Consider the following 20,182-nt stretch of genomic DNA (forward strand, 5'->3'; position numbering starts at 1 on the left):
CTCCCTGCAGAATAATCAAATCTATTACTAAACACAATTTCTAATGCAAATGCATATTTTGACTGAAGAAGGTTTTATTAATGCACTTTCTGATTTACTAAGGTAATTCAGTTCATGACTACCTTTCAGTCCCTTGGCCCAATTTCCATGTCTATAACAGTCAATTTTGGATTAACTTATTGAGCTAGGAACTTACAGAGAAAGACCTTGAACTTAGAATACCAGAGCCACTTTAATACATATTCTAAAAGGAGCCACCAAAACATAACAAAGTGCAGTGCCAGACAGTATTCCACAATAAGCATGTCCTCACAGAAAAAATATGCTTGCATGTAGGAACTATCTAAAGCTGTGAAATTACAGGGTAATTCACTTCTTTATCAGAACCTTGGACATCTCTTAAATGAAGAAATCAGTGAAATGTCATATTATTAAATGGTAACGAATCACTTCTGACACAAAACGTCTTTGGAAAGATCAGGGTCAACTGATAACAAAATACAGCAGATTTCTTAAAGAGAAAGTCTACCTCAGTTGTGTATATTTTATTCAACTGTAATTTAATAAAAACCCAAACTAGGAAGACTAAAATTTGACATATAGATTAAAAGGCAGTTGAAGAGACACTGTGACCAAACACATGAGCCTGTTAAATAGTAAGCATCTATCCCACGCAAAGACCAATCCTACTCAGTGTACTGCACATTGATTAAAATGTACACTTGAAAACTGTGGTGAGGAAGGTGAAAAAGATCACTAAGGTATAGATTACCTGCAGACAGAGCACTGCCGCTGCGGCTGGAGAGCAGTGAACATCACTATCACAGAATAGTTACGAGGTGGAGCCTTCACAAATCTTCGGAATTTGTCTCCATTCATGCGGATGACCGAGCGCCTTGAGCTCCACTCCATCAGCTGTTCCACCTTCTCAGCCAAAAGATTCTGTAATTGAGGACAAGGATGAACACTGTTTAAGCTTAAACTTCAAGGACTTCGTACACATATTCTGCCTTTGCATGCACACAGCACCTATGGACTTAAGCAGATTGGGGGCACCTCCATATAGCTTATAGCACAATTTAGTCTTCTATGTAGACAAGTAGATTTTAAGTACTTAAAAAAAAAAAATAACCCAAAGCGGTCTTAGAAAGGATACATATAATGAAATAAACAGGTTGCTACCAAAGGCAAATGAGTGGGGTAAGGCTGATTATCTAAATACAAGATAAAAGTACAGCAATCATTTAACTTTCAGTAAAATTTGAAAATTTTAGAAAATGCAGCGTTATATTTATTCTGTTAGTAAAAATCATAGCAGTATACTAACAGTCACTCAGATATTAAGACCAAAGAAAAACATAGCTACAAAGAAAAATAGTTATTACCTTCACAATTTCCTTACAAATATGTATCATATTGAATTTAAATTAATGTAAGTTTTGTATTTTGCTACAGACCAGAGTGCACTGTCTTATGAACCCATCTAGGCACTTTCCATTATGAGATCAACACTTTTAGTTGCTTTCAAGGTTGAGATGCCCAAAATATTTTGACTGAAGTATATAAGAAAGACCAAAAATTCCTTGTGTGTGGCTTTTCTTTTGCATGAAAGCATTCCAACATATGAAGCATTTAGAATCAGGCTATGAGACATATTAGCAGATGGCCCTCAAGTTAAATACATTAACTAACATTCCTATGAAAATCTATTTAGTTTGGGTTGTTTGTTTTTTTTTTATCAAGTAAGCCTGACGTCACACATGCTCAGCAGAGACTTTTTAGTCTCCTGAGTTATGTAGGTTCAGTGAAGTTGCTGAGTGCTGAGAGAAGGTGGGAAGGACAGAAAGGGGGACAGACAGAAACGGAGACAGAAAGTGAAGAGGAAGCACCAAACAAAAGAGAAACTAAGTTCAGAAAACAGGAAGGTGTGAGAACTCTTACAAAATACACGAGTTAGTGAAAGGGTATACAAACTGATGAGGGTCTGCTGTGGAAGAGAAGAATAAACCATCTTAACAAAATATAATGAAATGGGAAAGCTCTGAGAAAAAGGGATCAAGACACATAAGGTGAGGATAAAATTCAGATACTGTGCAGGAACCACTGAGCAAGGAGACAAGGTAGCTTTTCTAGGAGTTTGGGTTTTTTAAAGAAAAAAAAATGTAACATTTTGACAAATCAGTAAGGCTATAAATAAGAGTAAAGATAGGTATGTGAAGGGAAAGGAGGAATGAAATAGAAGGATAAAGGAAAATTCCATTTTGCCTGTCAGATCTTCCATCTTAAAAATTAGCAGATGACGTCCCTTGGATCTCCTAATAAGGCACAGCTCATCGTCATAAGTTCTGAGTCAAGAAGAAGCTTTGATCAGTGTAAATCATGAACAGTTCTGAAACAGCCACATTTCACATCTATTTGACCGTATAAAGCCTTTAAATAATAACAAAAAAACCCTTTTAGGTTTTCATTACTATTCTAAGAATTTAGCTGAGATTTGCAATCACGAAAGTAAAGAAGAGACTACAATTCTGTCTGTCAAGAGAATACCAATGAATCAATCAATACAGCTTTTCTTCTGCAAAAAGCCCTATTTTTTGGTAGTTTTACTTTAAAAAAGATATTTTGTAAGTTCTGTTCTTTAAAACAAACCATAAAGCAGATCACATAAAAATGAAACCTATGCATTTGTAAAATTTCCTTGGATTAGCAGTACCTGGATTAAATCTTTCTGTTCATTTCAAAAGATTCACTAGTTTTGCAAGAGGCACTCCACCTGGTAATGCATAATAAAACATAAGGGGCCAAAAAGTGATGCGTATTCATATTTCCAAAAGCTTTAATAGCTGAAGCAAAAAGATAAAACAAAGAAAACTGATAAAGATACATTAATTTTAAATTAGCACAGGAAGGATGCACAACATCCTACTTGGTACAAAAGACCAAAGACTTTTCAGAATAGGTCTTATGCAGAGAAAAGAAACAGAAACCTATGAAGTATTGTTAAGGGTGCTAAAGCAAAAGCATGATCCTGACAGAAAAAAAAACGGGGGGGGGGGGGGGGGGGGGGAACCCAGCTCTATTACTGCTATATAATTTGTTTCTACAAAATCATCAGTGATACCAGAAGAGTCTTACTCAGAGAAGTCCTACACAAAGTTTTACTTGGAAGATGTGGCCAATAAATAATTGTCTTGATTCCTTCAGATTCAACCATGTATAACATCACCTTCACATAGCTCTTGTGCAATATGGTGAGATTCACCATAATGTTCTCAACCACTTGTATGTTTTGTTTTGCTTTTTCTAAATGCACTAGGTAACAAGCAAGTAACTAACCTAACATGTTTACTAAGGTAACTAAGTAACATGTTTACTTAGGTAACTAAGTAGTACTTCAGGAGTATAAAGTCACTAGGTACAATTTTATTACCTGCTTTGCTGGATTCTTAAGAATGTACTTTTTTCAAATAGAAAGTTATCATTGAGTAGCTTGATGAATGAAACATTCTGCTATAGGCCAGATTTCTCTTCGGTAACTGGCTGCACTTAGATATCCTACTACTTTTTAGTCCACTTTATTCCAGAAAGTCTCCTTTTGCAAAGTAATTGATAGAAGAGATCTTGGGACTGACAGCTCTAGAATTTGCAATGAAGTCTGTGGAACAGCCTATATTTTATGGCTTTCTGATTCATAACACTTTACAGATAGATGAAGATCTGATATTGTTTTGTTGTAAACATTCATACAATGTATGCTGCCGAGTAATTTATCAACCTTTTCCTCATCTCACTTAATAATGAAGTTCAAGAAATAAATCTAATGTTAAATGACTTTCCATTTTAGATATGCATTTTGCTTTAAAGCTGAATATCTATGTTCAGGAAATATGGAAAATTTCAACATTCCAACTGCCTACTTCAGCTTTGGGTCAAAAAGGCAATCATTTTTCATACAAAAAAGAAAAACAGATTGCTGAATACAAGGTGTGACTATGAGCTCTACCTCCAGTCAAAAACTTTCTCCCACGTAAAAGAACAGTGTTGAAAAGTGAAAAAAACAAATTGACAGAAAACATTTAGAAACAAAAGGCAGAATTTTCCCTATTATCCTGATGGAATAATAATGAAAATAATAATCTATTAACACCTAGGAAAAGACAATGATATATCCCAAATTATTCTTGCCGTGAAGGTACTGAAACTGAATGTGTCCTCCAGTACTTTTCTTTTACCATTTACCATCAAACTGTATAAATCATACATAAAACTGCCAAAGTGAATCTCCATTAGGATTCTAGACATTTACAAAATTTTATTAACTGGCCTCTTTCCACCCCCTGGGGAAACTTCTGCCAGAGAAAAGCTGGAAATAGGAGAGGATGACTAAATCAGACCCACTGGACAAAACACATCTTGTGATGACTGAGACACATGAACAACTGGTACTCACATCCAGAAAATGAGAAACTATCTCATTTTTGCCCTACACTGCTAAACTTCTGCTCCTTTCCACAGTCTAAACAGTTTAAAGACCCTACATTTATTTAAACTCATTTATTTACAGAACTCCTCTGAACATTCACTAGCTTTATGCTGGTAACTCAATGGGACTGTTTTAATTTAAACAGTGAAAAAAACTCAAACCCACAAGCATAAATCTGAGAAGGGAAATTCTACCTTTCAGAGTAAAGTTCAAGTTTTCTTGGTGCAAATAACTATAAAAGGGTCAACAGACAACAGTCTACTGATAAAAGCATAAGGAACATTTAAATCAATGGGTGAAGAGGCAGCCATGTGCCATTTATTTATTCCCATTTCCTGATGCTTACAAGCAAGATAAAAGAACATTTATGATATACATGTGGAAACAACACGAAAGCTAATTTCTGTAAACCAATCAGAACTACATTAGTACTTGCTGTTCCTGCATTATTTTGTTACAAGTGAAAATACATGGCGCGAGCATTTTTTCAAAAATAAATAACGCCTAAAAATGTAACTGAGAAAATCCAGAATGCAGAAATTTTCTGATGCAACAAGGAAAACAGTTATTTAGGACAGGGATTTCTCCATAAAGAGATCACCTATGAAAATTATTTTTGTTACTGGAGTAGGGGCAGAATCCTTGGCATTTTGACCTCAATCCCGCTAAGCCCCACTGAAATAAGCTGCTTGGGACAGCAATTCTAAATAATCTTGCTTTTTTTCATATGGCTAGCAAAAGATTTTTCCATTTGCAGTCGTCCATATCATGAAACGAGAACAAAGCTAAAGAATACAGTTAAAAGCCTATCTATTACACATCTCAGTTTCTAGTGATGTGTTAAAACAACTGTGCCACCTGTCAAAAATGCAGACAAATTGTGACAAGTTATGAAACAGAAGATGCTGGCAGGCCCACCTTCTGGCATCTCTACCTGAAGCAATTCCCTATCAGGGATTGCTTCCCAGTGATCCCCCATATCTCCTCTCTGCTGCTTAACCCAATAGAGCTTGGCATCTACAAGCGTTCCCTTTCATGCTCTGTGACTAGCAGATTAGCTACTCAAAGCACAGCTTTATTTATTCAGCCTCCCAAGACACTGTGCCTACAAGACAAAGCATAAACAACAATAACAACCACCCTGTATACACACGTTTTGCCTCACTTGACTTAATTTTCCTTGGCCAGATTTTCAAAATTTCTTTTGACCCAAATAAAACCATATCTCTCTGGAGAAAAGAAAATCAAAACCCAAGAACCAGAACACCACCCAGATTTTCCTAAATGGTCCTTGCTCTGCTATTCAACGGATGACACTGAAAATTTCAAGAAAATCTCTTATTTTTAAAACAAACAAAAAAACCCTAAGATTGAAATACTTGTTGATTCACATTTGTTGATCTGAAAAATATACATAACAGCAAAATAGCTGGAGTATGGCAAAGGGAAGTTTCTCCTTGATTCTCACAGAAGTTTTATCAGTTGTCTTTATCATATATACATATTTCTGATGGGTTTACATTATTGAAAATTTAGTTTGAATTAAGTTTCTTTAGACCTCCTTTCATTTACTTTACCTTCAGTCAGAAAAACATCACACGGGTAACTTAAGCCCTAGGTTTCAGAAGAAGTTTCAGCTCTTTCTGATGTAAGATGGTACCTCCTGAATGCTGCTAGACGTGAACATGGAAGATCTCAGCTCTAGAAGGTAGAGTCAAGATCCATAAGAAGAGATACCAGTACTAGGAAACGTCCTCAAAAAAATTAGGCAGGGACTCAATCTACTGGTGACTCCTAGTAAGGCTGAGGCATTGGTTGTTACCAAGCCATTCCCCTTTCCTGATGAAAAATTCAAATTCAGTCCAGTAGTTCAAGTTTCTCAGTTTCTGTAGTAAAGAAATAAAGCAAGGAAATAAATTTCTAATTAATGACTTGATCCTACATTTGCTACTGGAGATAAATTAACTACAGATTTTGTTGAATATTTCTTAAATTATGATGTTGCAAAGGAAAAAAAATGAGGCGGCCTGACTTCCATGTTTGCTGTATGTGTATCTTACCAAAACCATCTAATGTAGACTGAATGATCACTCTTGAGATAAAGACTCTGCTTTGTTCACTTAGGTGCATCAAGTCCTCAAGAAATGTTAGCTTTGTAGGTAATTATTTCAGGACAAAACTCAATGTAAAAAAATCCACAAGGTTGCACCGATAAGGCATGTAAAGTATCTCATAAATATCTCAATCTGATGTATGTAGCTTAAATTCCAATTGAACAGTCACTTTTTTAGTCTTTAAACTAATAATACTAGTAAAGAGAAACTACTTTTCAGCAGTATGCTGTAGAAATAGTAGTTACCTCCTCTAAAAATATGTTTGATGAGCATTCACTGTAATTATTAACTCAATTACATTAATGGCAGAAAGACAGTGGAATTAACATTCAAAGTGTTGTTACAGCCTATTTAAATTTAGTCATTCATTCCTCTGTTGTCCCTTGTTCATCTGATGCCTGCATATAAATGTAATTCACACTATCAATATATCAGTATTCTTGAACATATCCAAAAATAGTTTTATCATTCATAAATCTTGACAAACAATACTTGCATGTACTCAGGTACGTTTACATAATATCCCTACACACTAAAAAGGGAGAAGATAGATGACTACTTTTCTGCACAAGCCTTCTACACAAGACCTCACATGGTTCATGGACTTGAAGGTGCTAAAGAAGAGTAATTTCTTTGATCTGCCTAGATCTTCACTCTTCCCTCCAACACCTCCTAGGTTATTGTGGAACCTGGCAAAAAATTAAAACATATTTTACTTAGAAGAGGAGTACACTTTATATAAAAGACATGCAGCGTCAGTAGCTTTATCCAAAATATTTATTCCCTATTTTGAACTTCTCTATAAATCAAGAACAAAAACCATGGGTCATGTCAAACTAATGAACTTTGTTAAATGTCATTTCTTGATTCACAAGAAACTCTATGTCTAATGGAGAACTGCAGGATTAAGTATCTGGATATTCCAGTCAGAAACATACTTTTCTACAGCAGAAATTAATATTTACATCAGATTCCGTAGGCATCAGAAGTACAATACAATCTGTTCTGTAAAGTCGTAAGGCCACAAACTAATTCTACGGAGAACAGCTGCATCAGTACTGCAAAAGTTTCCTTTCCTGTCCTCATCTCCTCTTCAACTTTCCATAATCTTTCAAAGGCTGTTTTTTAATAAAATTAAAAAAAGAAAACAAAACCAAAACCCACAAAAAATCCCTAGCGTAAGTTAACGTAAATATCACTAACCACTTATATATATATATATGTGTGTGTATATATATATATGTGTGTGTATAGATATATATGTGTGTGTGTGTGTATATATATATATTTATATAAATCTCTTAGGATACTTTATTCCCTTTCAGATTATTTACATATTTACAGGAATTGAGAAGTTACATAATCGAGGAGCCATGTAAGCTGGCACACTGTGACTGACTTGATATTACGCTCCATTGACTTGAGGTTACTTAGCTGTGACTGAGGATTTGCTTCTTGGAATCAGACACTGATTTTCATCTTTATGCAAAATAGCCTACATTTTTTGGTATTAAGCCTAAAAATGTCCTTTTAAGGCCGAGTAAACAAATGAACAGAGAACTAAAAGTAATGAGGTGTTTTGTATTTTTTTTTTTATTTTATCCCATAAGTGGCTCTATTAGCAATTTAAGAAAAATCTGGGTGATTTCCTATTATACCGAGCTGTCATTTTGTGATCACACAAGAAAGTTATAACAGTAATATTTTTGTCACTGTAGAAAACATAAGATAGAAAGTAACCCTCATAATGGTTTACATGGATGTATTTTGTCCTCAATTTCAATGGAGTACAATCCAAAATCGGCAATTTCTTTCAAAATATAAAAAAATCATCTTTTTTGTAATTAATACTTTTCAAAATTTTCAAAGTTTGTCACAGATTTTATTTTTTAATGAAGGTACATATCCATAAAGTTCACCTAATTTAAATAAAATCTGTCAAGTCAACAATATGAATTACAGAGTAGCATTCTAGTATTGTGAACAAGCACACAGTTCACTTCAGGAAAGAGAATCCCTACTGTACTGCATCAAATAAATGCAAGTTAAACTACCTGAGTTTATATAAATAAGCCTAGGTAAGACACCTTATACAGCTATAGGCTTTTCCTATACTGTCGGTTTTGGGGGATTTTTTAATGTATGTAAGTATGGAAGTAATTAAAAACATAATGAGAAATATCAAAAGGATGAATTATGAAGTAGAGGAAATATGCTACAACAAAAGCATCAGCTAAACCTCAAAGTACATTTTGCTTAGGTCACCTTTACACTGAAAGGATATTGGTCTCAGGAGAGCATAATATAGGACAACCAGGATGATTCCAAGAGTACTTGTCATACAGCAAGGCTTAAAAAGTTCCATTTATCCTCAGTGGAAAACATTTCAGGGTTGTGATAAGGGTGACCTAGCAAAAATATTGCAGAAGTTCTTGATTAAAAGATGGGGGGAAAATCCTTAGCAATATATTAAAATGATCCCCCAAAAAGTTAAAAAGCATACATAATTCTGCACAGGTATTTAAATTCAATAAAATTATCAACCTTCCAATTTTTAATGTCTGTCTATTTTTTTCCAGGATTCAGAACCTTCATGTTCCTGGGAACTGGATATGACCATACCTTTTAGAGTGCTAAGTTTATGATTTTTAAACAGATACTTCAAGTTAATTCTACGCACAATTAGTATTGCACAAATAAAAACTCTATAAATCCAGGAACACATCTCACAGCTACAGATTATCAAGGCATGTGTGTCATTAATATACTAATTCAGCATGCCATTTTCAAATATTTCTGAGTTTTAGATAAGACTAAACTTAGCTTAGCCTTTTAAACTAATTGCTATTATATTGCCATTCTAAATTTCAGGAATTCTTCCACACATTCCCCAAGATTTTTTTATTAGCTTGCTGCAATACTCATCTCACAGCATTCAGCAGCCTGTCTGAATTTACAGTGGAGAATTAACTACTGAAAGCCATTCAAGAACTATTATACACTTCGTGTACCCTTCCCTTGTTACAAAGAATATTGACTTCTTGGACACTTTATTAACATTATGCTTATTTTTAAAAATAAAGTAACTTTTGATCCTATTCTTTTCACTTAACCTCTTTAGTGTTTGCTGAAATCAGCAGGCAGCCTTATTTAAACTACCTAGATCCTTTGAAGAAATGACATTTCTCTACTAAAAAGCAAAGGCTCAATAGTACAAAAAGACACAAGCCATTTCTCTTTTTCCATGCCAAATGTCATTTTTCTGTTACTTCCTAAGGCTAGAGTCCAAAGTGTCTTTGAAAACATAAAAGCGAGGTCTCTCTTTCTTGAGTTATATTCTTATTTGACTACTCTCAAGCACTATTTGTGAAGATAAGTTGAACATTTCTCCAAACAGTGATGTATAACCAACTGTTCCCTGTCAATTTTATTGCAAATTATTTTGTTTAGATAAGTCTCTTTAAAATAAAGAGATCTATTTAAAAAAAATAGTTCTACAGGGCAAGCTATAAGAACCCAGTAATCCAGGATCAGGCTGCTTAAATTGTTTTGTACATATCATAGTATGTAGCTCAAGTATTTTATATAGAACGAGATGCTGCCCAGGGACAAATGCAAATAACTTACATAATATGATCCTTTAAAAAAACACAAACAAACAAACAAACAAAACCCTTCTTCAGAAGACTTTGTCCTGTAATAATTTCTGTATCCATAAGAGAAAGACTGGAAGAAAATAAAACAAAGTCAACATTAACTTGAATTTGTTGTTTCTTTATGATACAATACAGGCAAACAGAATACTAACGTCAAGTCTGAACATGAAGAAAAGAGTCTGCCTTTCTTATCTAGTATGGTTGTAGGTTCCATTTACAACTCTAGAGAAATTTCAGAGATTCACAGAATGGCTAAGGTTGAAAGGGAGCTCTGGAAGTCAACTAGTCCAAGCTCCCTGCTCAAGCTGGACCACCTAGAGCTGGTAGTCCAGGACAGTTTTTTAGAACTTCCAAGGAGAGAGACTCCACAACCTGTCCGGGCAAGCCTTGACAGTGCTCAGCCATCTTCATAGTGAAAAAGTGTTTCCTGACATTCAGATGAAACCTCCTGTGTTTCAGTTTGTGCCCACTGACTCTGGTCCTGTCAGTGTGCACCAATGAAAAGAGTCTGGCTCTGTCTTTACACTTTACCCATCAGGTATTTATATAAATTACTAAGATCCCTCCTGACCCTTCTCTAGGTCAAACAGTCCCTGCTCCCTCAGCCTTTCCTGAGAACATTTCCAATTTCAGAGCATTAGATGAAATGCATGATATTTAAAGGATGTGCAGGACAAGACATCACTTTACTGAACAGTTGTTCACCCTGTTTTTTGTTCTTCATTGAGTACAAAGCAAGTTCTACTCTATAGAGCAAGTAGAATCTATAGGAAAGGTGACTCAAATAAGCATAGACACCAACAAAATTGCCTTTTTGTTGAAAGTGTATTTGCTCCCTATTTCATGATAAAATAATTCAGAAATCTACATTACTGGAAAGCCCCTTCCTTTCTTACACAGTGCTTTTAAATTAGCATACTGCCACTCCTCTTTCCTCTCCCACCCCTTGCTTACACATTCCTCTGCATGTTTATGAAACAAGATTTTGTGTTCAAAGTTGATATAGCAACGATGATGGTAACACCACACAGAGGTAAATCACTTTGGAAATTAATTTTAAAGAATAAAAAAATTAGAAATTTTAGGGGGAAAAAAAAGGTTCCTTTGCCTTTGTTGGAATGCTGGAAGCAAATCACAGTTTTAAACAGGGCAAAAAGGCAAAGGAGCAACAACAGTTCAGGGTATTACCAGATTTTCTCTCAAAAAATTTGAAAAACTTAAATGGCATCCAGATTTCACTCTCTGCAAACAGGGATCCTAGAGAGACATTCTACAAAGCCATTGATAGCTGAGCTCTCTTCACTGTGAAATCACCACACAGACACTAATCTGTCAAAGCCCTGAAGTACTGTGCTACCACTGAAGAATTACCCAGCGATCAAGCCAGACAACGAAACCATGGGTAATGTTAAAAAATAACTTTCTTTCTCTTCAGTTTTCAAAGTTATTTCAAACACCAGGTTAAAATGCAGATGCTGTATTTATCAGTCACTGAAAGTACGGAAGGATGACTAAACTGCTACAAAGAAAACAAGTTTTATTTTAAAAAGAAGCTTATGAACTGCTAGCTATGGAAAAAGTATCAAGAGTTAACAGTGAATTAGATTATAAAGGAAGACTGGGAAGGGGCAGGAGCATGTCCTGTTAGAAGAAAAAGTACTAAGAACAAATTAATTCAATAAACATTTAAAATTTAATATAAATAGTAAATACAATACAAATCAGAGATGCTTTGGATATCTAAATGAGTGAAAACATGCCAGTATGAAAAGGAATAAAAGGGCAGAAATGGCATTGTTAAAAGGGCATGTAAACACTGTTTGGTCATCAGAAATACAACTGCTTGAACAGGAAAACAATGAGACCTCAGTCAAATATACTGAAATAATTTTGACAGATCCCCCTAAGAATATGAAATGAAAAAAATATTTTTTTAAATTGTTCCATCAAGAAATATAACAGTACTTTACCTTACTTTGCTACTATATAACAGACAGTTAAAATGAGGGTATATAACATAAAATAATTTTAGAGGAATCAAAGTGACTTTTACCTAAATCAACAAATCAGCAGAGTTCTTATTCATGCAGTGCTCCAGACAAGCACAGAATGACCAGTTAGTTTTATCTAGAGGCCACATAAAGCATCTAGTTGAAAAACATTCTGGGTATGGGTATGACTACTCTGGCTACCTCATCTCCCAAAATTCAGAACAACAACAACAAAAAAACTCACATAGGCAGATGTAATAGGTTTGCCTCTTTGGTAATACCAAGAGGATTCTCAAGTACCTATTCCATACCGGCACCTTTACGATTAATAAGAAAGGTTACCTTGTTGATCAGTGCACTGAGAAACTAAAAAACAGAATTAAATTTCTCATCTGCTTCTTCACAGCAACTGAATAATAAACAAATTCAAAGACTAATGTCAGAGGAAAGATGTGGTGGTGATAAGCAATAAACAATTTCTACCCTGTGACAAGCCAATCAGGTACTTTCTGACATAAGAAATGCACCAACTAGTCTACGTTCAAATCAAGAATTTCAAAGATTACAGTTGAAAAGCTGCAGGCAAAACAGTTATCAATCTTTAGAGTGGAAAAACTTACTATTATTACCAAAGACAGTGAAACATCTTCTAACTACCTACCACAGATACAAGTTGTATTTCTTCCTTAAAATTCCAGGTGTTCATGTTTTACCCATAAACCCAAGCACCCATAGGATTAAACCTCCAATGTACAAACATGGTAGAAAAGAAATAAATATTATGTAAAATAGCATTACTATTCTCACTACATAAAAATGATAGCTCTTATATCTGCTAAGTCTGGAGTTATCAGGGTTAAAAATAACTGCAGATTTTCCAGAAAAAAATACTAGATTATTCTTCCACTAAAGAGGTAAATGCCAATTTCAAGAGTTAAACAAGTCAAGATTAAATTCTGTAACAGATCCTTTACAGACCACTGATTATTCTGCCTCTAAAGTTACGGAAAACAGAAAGAACACTCGTACTTTTGAAGCATAGGGAGTTTAGAGAGAATAAAGGGAGAGAAAAAAAATTACTTGGCAGTTTGTTTTTTTCTGGTTGACTTTAAGGAGTTTGTTGATGTAGAATAATGAAAAATATAAAAGGAGAAAGAAAGCATGACTATAAAATTTGACATTCCACAGATCTATCCTAGAGATTTGCTTTGAAAGTAATTAGAAGGATAATTCTGCAAAGCACTTTCCCTAATTGTTTTTGTGGGGTTTTTTTCAGCTGAAGAGACATCACTGTTCCTGATTACCTAAATGCACTCAGATATATTCTGAAGTCCTCTGTAGATCCCAAGTCCATCGTTGTAAGGACATAACAGAAACTGCACCAGCTCAGGCCAAAACTCAGCCTAGTCCACATCCAACCTGCGACTCCTACAAAACACTGCAGGAACTGAGTGAACACATTATATATCCTAGTGTATAGTCTCCAAGCCCTCACCATTTGCATCTCAGGGACACTTTGAGGTAGAAAAGACTATCTTTGTATTTAAAAGAACTCCAAAAAGGATAAACACTGAAAAATTATTTAAGTCAAAGGCTGCACTATCTTTAAAGAACACATCCATTCATAGGTGAATAAAATTTATGCAGCTTCTTGTCCTGTCTTGGTTCGCAGCTAGCTGAAAAGATATACTATAGCTAATTTAACCTATTATCTCACACTTAAATATTCCAGCTTTGAAATCTGCATTCTTAAAGGTCAAGATTAGCACACTAGTTAACCATGCCACCTTCCAGCACTGCACTTTGAATTCCTATTCAACCTAGTCTTTAAAAATCAGCACGTGGGGGGTGGGGAATGCACCTTAGAAACCTTATTTTATAGCCTGTGGAATCTGCAGAAAGAGTTTCCCTACAAAAAGTTTGCCTTTATGAGTGAGAAGGCCTTCAGTACTGCACTTTCTCCCATGTGACCCTAAGCCATTTCCCTAGTTCCCTATAAATGCTACAACATTTACTCTAATAATGAGCTAGCAAAGTTAGCTAGCCAATACATCCAGACAGAAAATGAAAACAAATGATTTTACTTAAAAGATAGGATACTTTGCCATTATTAATTTTTACACTATCATTTTTTGGACAATGGTCTAAGCTAGAACAGTCATACTTTCCTATTGGAAGGGAAACCCATGAAAACTGAAGCAGTAACTGACCAAAAAGCACAGAACAGTTCTGATTTATTCATTTGTCAATTTAAATTTACAAACTCATATACAAATATGACCTAAGAGGTGAGTTAACTAACCAGTCAAAACTTTGATAAGGTTATGCTACTTTAGGGAGCAGGAGGGAAGTAAGAGGGTGATACTTTTGGTAGATTACCAAGAAGTGTTCTTGAGAGGAAGATATTAGAGAGGCCTAAAAAAAAATAAATATAAAAAAATAAAGGATCTGATATATAAATGCAAAGCTCGTCAATGTGTTTAGCAAGCCAATTGGTGAATATTCATTGAACATGCAAGAACAAACAATAAATCACTTTATTACTTGGGAATATGCCAACCAGGAACATGCACATTGGTCACATCACTTTAAATATAGGAGATATGCATCACTGAAACTTCTTACATTCTTAAAAAGATGTCCGAGAAAAAGTAGATACCATTTATCAGCTCACTCCAACTTTAGTCTGCCACAATTTGCACTCCATGTTGTTCAAAGGAGTCAGGGTTTCATATTTCATGAACTGGACACTAAAAAACTTTACATTTCCTACAGAATCACTCTATTCATTGTGCCAGAATTTCCTTCCCCTTTTGGAAGGGTGGGGGGGGGAGGTAGGAGCGGGTGGGGAGAAAGATCAATATTAGCACTATGTATGTGCATATGCCTAAATAAATTTCTTGACTTACATTTACACAATTTTTTCCCGATCTATATTTAGAAGAAAACAATTATGGAAAAAACCCTCTCATTCTGACAAGCCTAGAGATGAAATGTAAAGTAACAGGAATTACATTCAGATTTAAGAAATCCATTGCAGACTCTTCAACTCCTCCCCACACATTTTCAGCAAAATAATACATCAGTGACCACAGGGAGGGGAAAGCATCACCAGAAATTAGATGCAATTACTGTCCTAATCCCTACAGACACAAAGACGGAGAATACACTTTATCTCCATTTGACAGAAACCTATCCTTTTACAAGAACACCACATGATTTGCTATAAGCTTTTAGGTCTGAATCACATTTAAAAATAAGTACATGAGGCATTACTGTCCAATTTACTTTCCCAGTACATAAGTACTTATCTCCTTCTCCAAGAATGTAGTTCAACTCAATTGAATTTACTTTGCCAAACAATACAATTATAATAATGAATGCATTTATAAAATGTATAAAATTATGAAATTAATATAGGACACAAAAAATATTAAAAAATTAACATAATGTACTTAAATATTCTGGCACTATATATACACATGGATTTACATATGCAGGATTGAAACTGCATGTATATTAATCAACCATACAAATAGGTTGCTTTATACACATAATCCAAATAGAATTCTGACTTGACTGAAATAATCTGATTGCCTGGTATATTGTTAGTTTGGCTCATAGGGTTTGGCCAAATATCCATTAATTTAATGTTTTGTGGTAAAAGGTGAGAAAAGACACTTACTATTTTGCTGAAAAAATATAGCTTTTCCAAAAACTATGCAAACATATGGCTCAAAAGATAAATAAGAGCACAGAAATACGAGTATTTAAAGATCTCATAATATAGAACAGACAGGGCTTGTGGGCCAGATGGCTTTTTACCAGCATTTTGTAAAAGGGGGTGGGTAGTATGACTAAGTCATTTTGCATATACACAGTTCTGTCTCCAGGATAAGTTACCAGAAACTGTAACACTAAAATAAAACTTCCTATTTATACAAAAACAAAAACCCTGTTTGAGGCACATAACAGTTTCAACTTGAAAAAATACAGTTAACACAAGAGGAAAATTTACTCTGCTGCTATTTCTAAATGGCATTTAAACAGACTGGCAGGGAGAAGTAACAAATGCAAATAAACCAGCGTTCAGACAATTAAAATGCAAAACTCAGTGAAGGCAAGAAATATCAGGAAAGGGTATATTTTAAAAAGATTAACACCAGGACCTATGTACTAGAGGCATGGCAATGCCTTCACAGAGGCTGCGGGTTTTGAAGGAGAGCTGTGTTGCAGAGAATTCAGCTCCTGAATCAACTGTAGAAACCACTTAGAGCAAGCTTCATTAACTGTTGATCTTTCCTCATAGTCCATACTACCTTCAGCAGCTCCTTTTTTCTCTTTTCCCCTTTACCATCAATCATTGACCTGAGAGTACCCAGTTTTCCCATGGAAACGAATGAGAAGAGAGGAAAGGGCTACCAACTTACTATCAGCAGATCAGGCCACTGGAATTTTAAGTGGAGCACAGAGATGAAAAAGAAAGATCTGAAAGCCATGGAATTTCTTCTTCTAAGAAGAGGAGATCCAGAAGATATTTGAAAAGTAACACACAATCAACAACAATAGAGGGAGGAAAGCAGACCCGGAAAATGGTTGAGAGAGTATAAGCATAAAGGATGCAAGCTTCTGCCATACCCACAGCATAGGGTTGTATAGTAAATTTTAATATGTGATATAAAGCTTAAAGAAGCAAGAAGTTATGTTCAAGGCCTTAAATAAAAGCCTGTAAAAGAATCTGCGGCAGCTGTGTTGAACTCACAATTGAACACACCTTTTAAGCTGTAGAACAATATATTTCTTCTCCAATATTACCTTGATAAAAAATTTATAGACCAAATAATATCGTTCAGGGTACAAGTATAATATTGTTTGTTTCATTTATGCTCTTAATTAATTTTGTGCTTGGAATTATTATTTCAGTATTGCTCTTATTTATATAACCAGACCACTGAGAAATCCTAGTCAAGGAGCAGAATTTAATTGTGTGAGGTACTGGAGAAGCACACAACAAAGGACAGTTCTTGCCCCCAGGAGTTTGGAAGCTACTCAAGGAAGATAAAACAGATCTCATTTGCTCATTTATGTATGTCTGCACAGAGAATACAAGAGAGCAAGATCATGGGTTAACATGGTCCACAGTTCCTTTTCCTCATTTCTTGTCTACCCAATGTCAAGGTTTTAGAACCTTGAAGCAAAACAGACTTCAAGAGGTATTTAAATGAACAGGACTTTTTGCAGTGCTTTGTGAGGTGCTTGTTCAATAGAAAACATTAGCAAATTTCATTCAGATATACTTGTTTTTAAGATATAAATGAATGGACAACAAAGACAGACACTGCACAATAATGAAGAGTAGGAAGCTGGCAAAAAAGAGTTGTTAACACACAAAAAAGAAAGTAAAATATCTTCTGTAACCTTTGCTTAGTATCCATAGTTGCATAAGTAAATGGTATGCCATTTATCACAAATATTGAAGGACCAGGGCTAGAATACAAACAGGAGACAGATGTGGTAAGTAAAATGCTGTCATTTTTGTAAGTTTTCAAAGCAGCCATTGCTTTAATATTCATTAATTGTAGAGACCCTTTCTTTTATCCCTAAAGCCCTAATTATTGTGAACCCATACTGTCATCTATGTTTTTTTGCAAGACTGCATCCTCTCTGTTTTTAGAAAACTTAATTAAATCTTTAATAAGCCAGTATAAATGTAAAGGATGTGGAACACAAAATATCACCTTATGCATATTTATTAAATTTCTGCAAACCCTAAAGCATTTCTCCCCAAATTAATGGTATGGAAAAAATTTATTTCAGTTTACCTGGCAATTTCTTTTCTTGTAATAATTCCATCTGTTTGTTCTCATGACAGGAACCTTACTACTAAATACGATTAGGATATAGTCTCCAGAACTTGGTATTATCCCTACAACCTAAACCACATCTGATCACTTCCTCGGGTAATTGATTAAAATAGTACTGTTCTAATCATTGTATGAAATTAAGTGTGAAACCTAACCACCCTCAAACACTAGCATATAAAGTAGCCTAAGACCATTGACAAAGTTAGCAATGACATTCAAGTGGTGTTACTACCACAGAAATACGAGATCTTGGGTTAAAACATGATAAAGTGCAATTTCTACGACTACTTAATCCAATACATTTACTTCAGGTAATTCATTAGACCTCTTTTAACAAGAAAAGATCTTAAGATAGATATGATAGATCACTGAACTGAACACTGATGGTTCCATATATACAAGTAAACTTGTCCTAACAACAAATTTTATTTTCATATAATACTAACAAATCCAAGTCATCCAGGGGTCAGAGGATGAGGGAGGAGCAGAGAGGACAAACCAATGCTGAAATGTTCTAAAGAAGTGAAAAACTGCACTGGTTTTGTAGAAATTACATTAACTGGGGGAAAAAAAAAAAGAAATCTTAATTGCAACTCTGAGGCTTGTGATGAAAACCCTATAAATGAGTAAGTAGACATCAGGACACTGTTTATTTCCTCAGGTTGTGGAAAATTCAACAGCTATGAAGCCACGACTTGCATTAGTCATCTGATATAACTTTGAGATCTACAAATGCCATTTGGAATGTCAGCACTTAATTTCAGTGGCAAGTACTCTGATAAATACATTCAGCTAGTATTCTAACAAACTGTATCCAACCAACTTTCAAATACCCAAACCCCAATGATTAACAAGATAGCAGTATATCTTGTTTGTCACTCTGCAATGCAGTTATGCTTTGTTGATACAAGTATATGGCATACAGAATGAGAACACAACATACAAAATGAACTGCAACACAAAAATCATTTACAGAAACTGGGTTGATTATAGGCAGTTTTCATAGCTTAAAGCCAAAAAGCAGCATTACAATCGCTAAATCTAAATGACAAAAAATACCAAATAAATTAAAACCCCAAGAAAATTAACCAGAAATTAATGAAGTATCTTACAACAAAATTGCACCTAATCTCTTACCTCACTTTGCCTAAGCTTTAGCTTTCAGCTGTCAAACAAAACATATAATTTTCTGATAGATGAGAGATGGCTTTCTTAACAAACTTTCTTCATATAAATAGTTTTAGATTGTGGTCAAGGCCATCCTTAATGTTTAGTTTTAGCCAACAACTGAATTCAAGTCTTCCCCTTCCAGGCAGATTACAAATAGTTTTTGTAATTTCCCTAAATGTTTCATTATTTGTCAAACATTTTCTTCAGCACTGCTATCAGAACTGGCTATAATACTCTATCAACGGTCTAATCCATGGCAGTACTATGTGCACATGCAATAATGTAATCAGCTAATTATTTCCTCAATTGTTTATTCAGAGATCACACTCACCTTCTGCACAACAGCTTAAAATCAGTATTCTCTTTCAAATGGCTGCCATTATTACCGCCCCCCCCCCCCCCTTCAGTCACCACAGTATTCCAGGACCGTCTTGTAAAAGTGACCTTCACACTTGTCCCCAGACACACAGACCAATCAGGCAGGTGAATTCAACATACAGAACTACTGCCCCATTAGGTTTTAATCACATGAAATAACCCATGTCATATATAAACCTACTTGTCGCTCTCCAAATGACTGATGGAAGACGACCAATATATCAGACTGAAAAAAAGACATCTAAAATCACCTCATTCGAAACAGTCATGTGAAATTAGCATTTCTTTGACTCAGTGAGCCTACCACTTACCACAGTACCATCCTAACAAGATGTAATGTAGATTCAATTACAATTCTTTTAAAAACTCCTAAGTTCTTGATACTTATTGCTTACACAACTTTAACCATGACTGCCATGAACTTTGAGGTGGACCTTCTTGTTTGTACTGTTCTTGGTGTTTCTTTCGATCTGTTGTCATGGTAGCAATTTTATACATGGAATGATAGTTTCTGTTATAGGCCTCA

At 34.9% G+C, this 20,182-nt stretch overlaps 1 protein-coding gene across 2 annotated transcripts in view; it reads right to left on the reverse strand.

Annotated features, from left to right (window-relative positions):
• TUSC3 (tumor suppressor candidate 3) overlaps nucleotides 1–20,182 on the reverse strand; it is a 137,934-nt gene that overhangs the window by 88,254 nt on the left and 29,498 nt on the right. For both annotated transcript variants that reach the window (XM_037382404.1, XM_037382405.1), the window contains exon 2: nucleotides 773–942. In XM_037382404.1, coding sequence (XP_037238301.1) covers nucleotides 773–942 — 170 coding nt within the window. The remainder of the gene's footprint in view (nucleotides 1–772; nucleotides 943–20,182) is intronic.

The sequence above is a fragment of the Falco rusticolus genome, chromosome 1 (assembly GCF_015220075.1).
Source record: "Falco rusticolus isolate bFalRus1 chromosome 1, bFalRus1.pri, whole genome shotgun sequence".
NCBI lineage: Eukaryota > Metazoa > Chordata > Aves > Falconiformes > Falconidae > Falco > Falco rusticolus.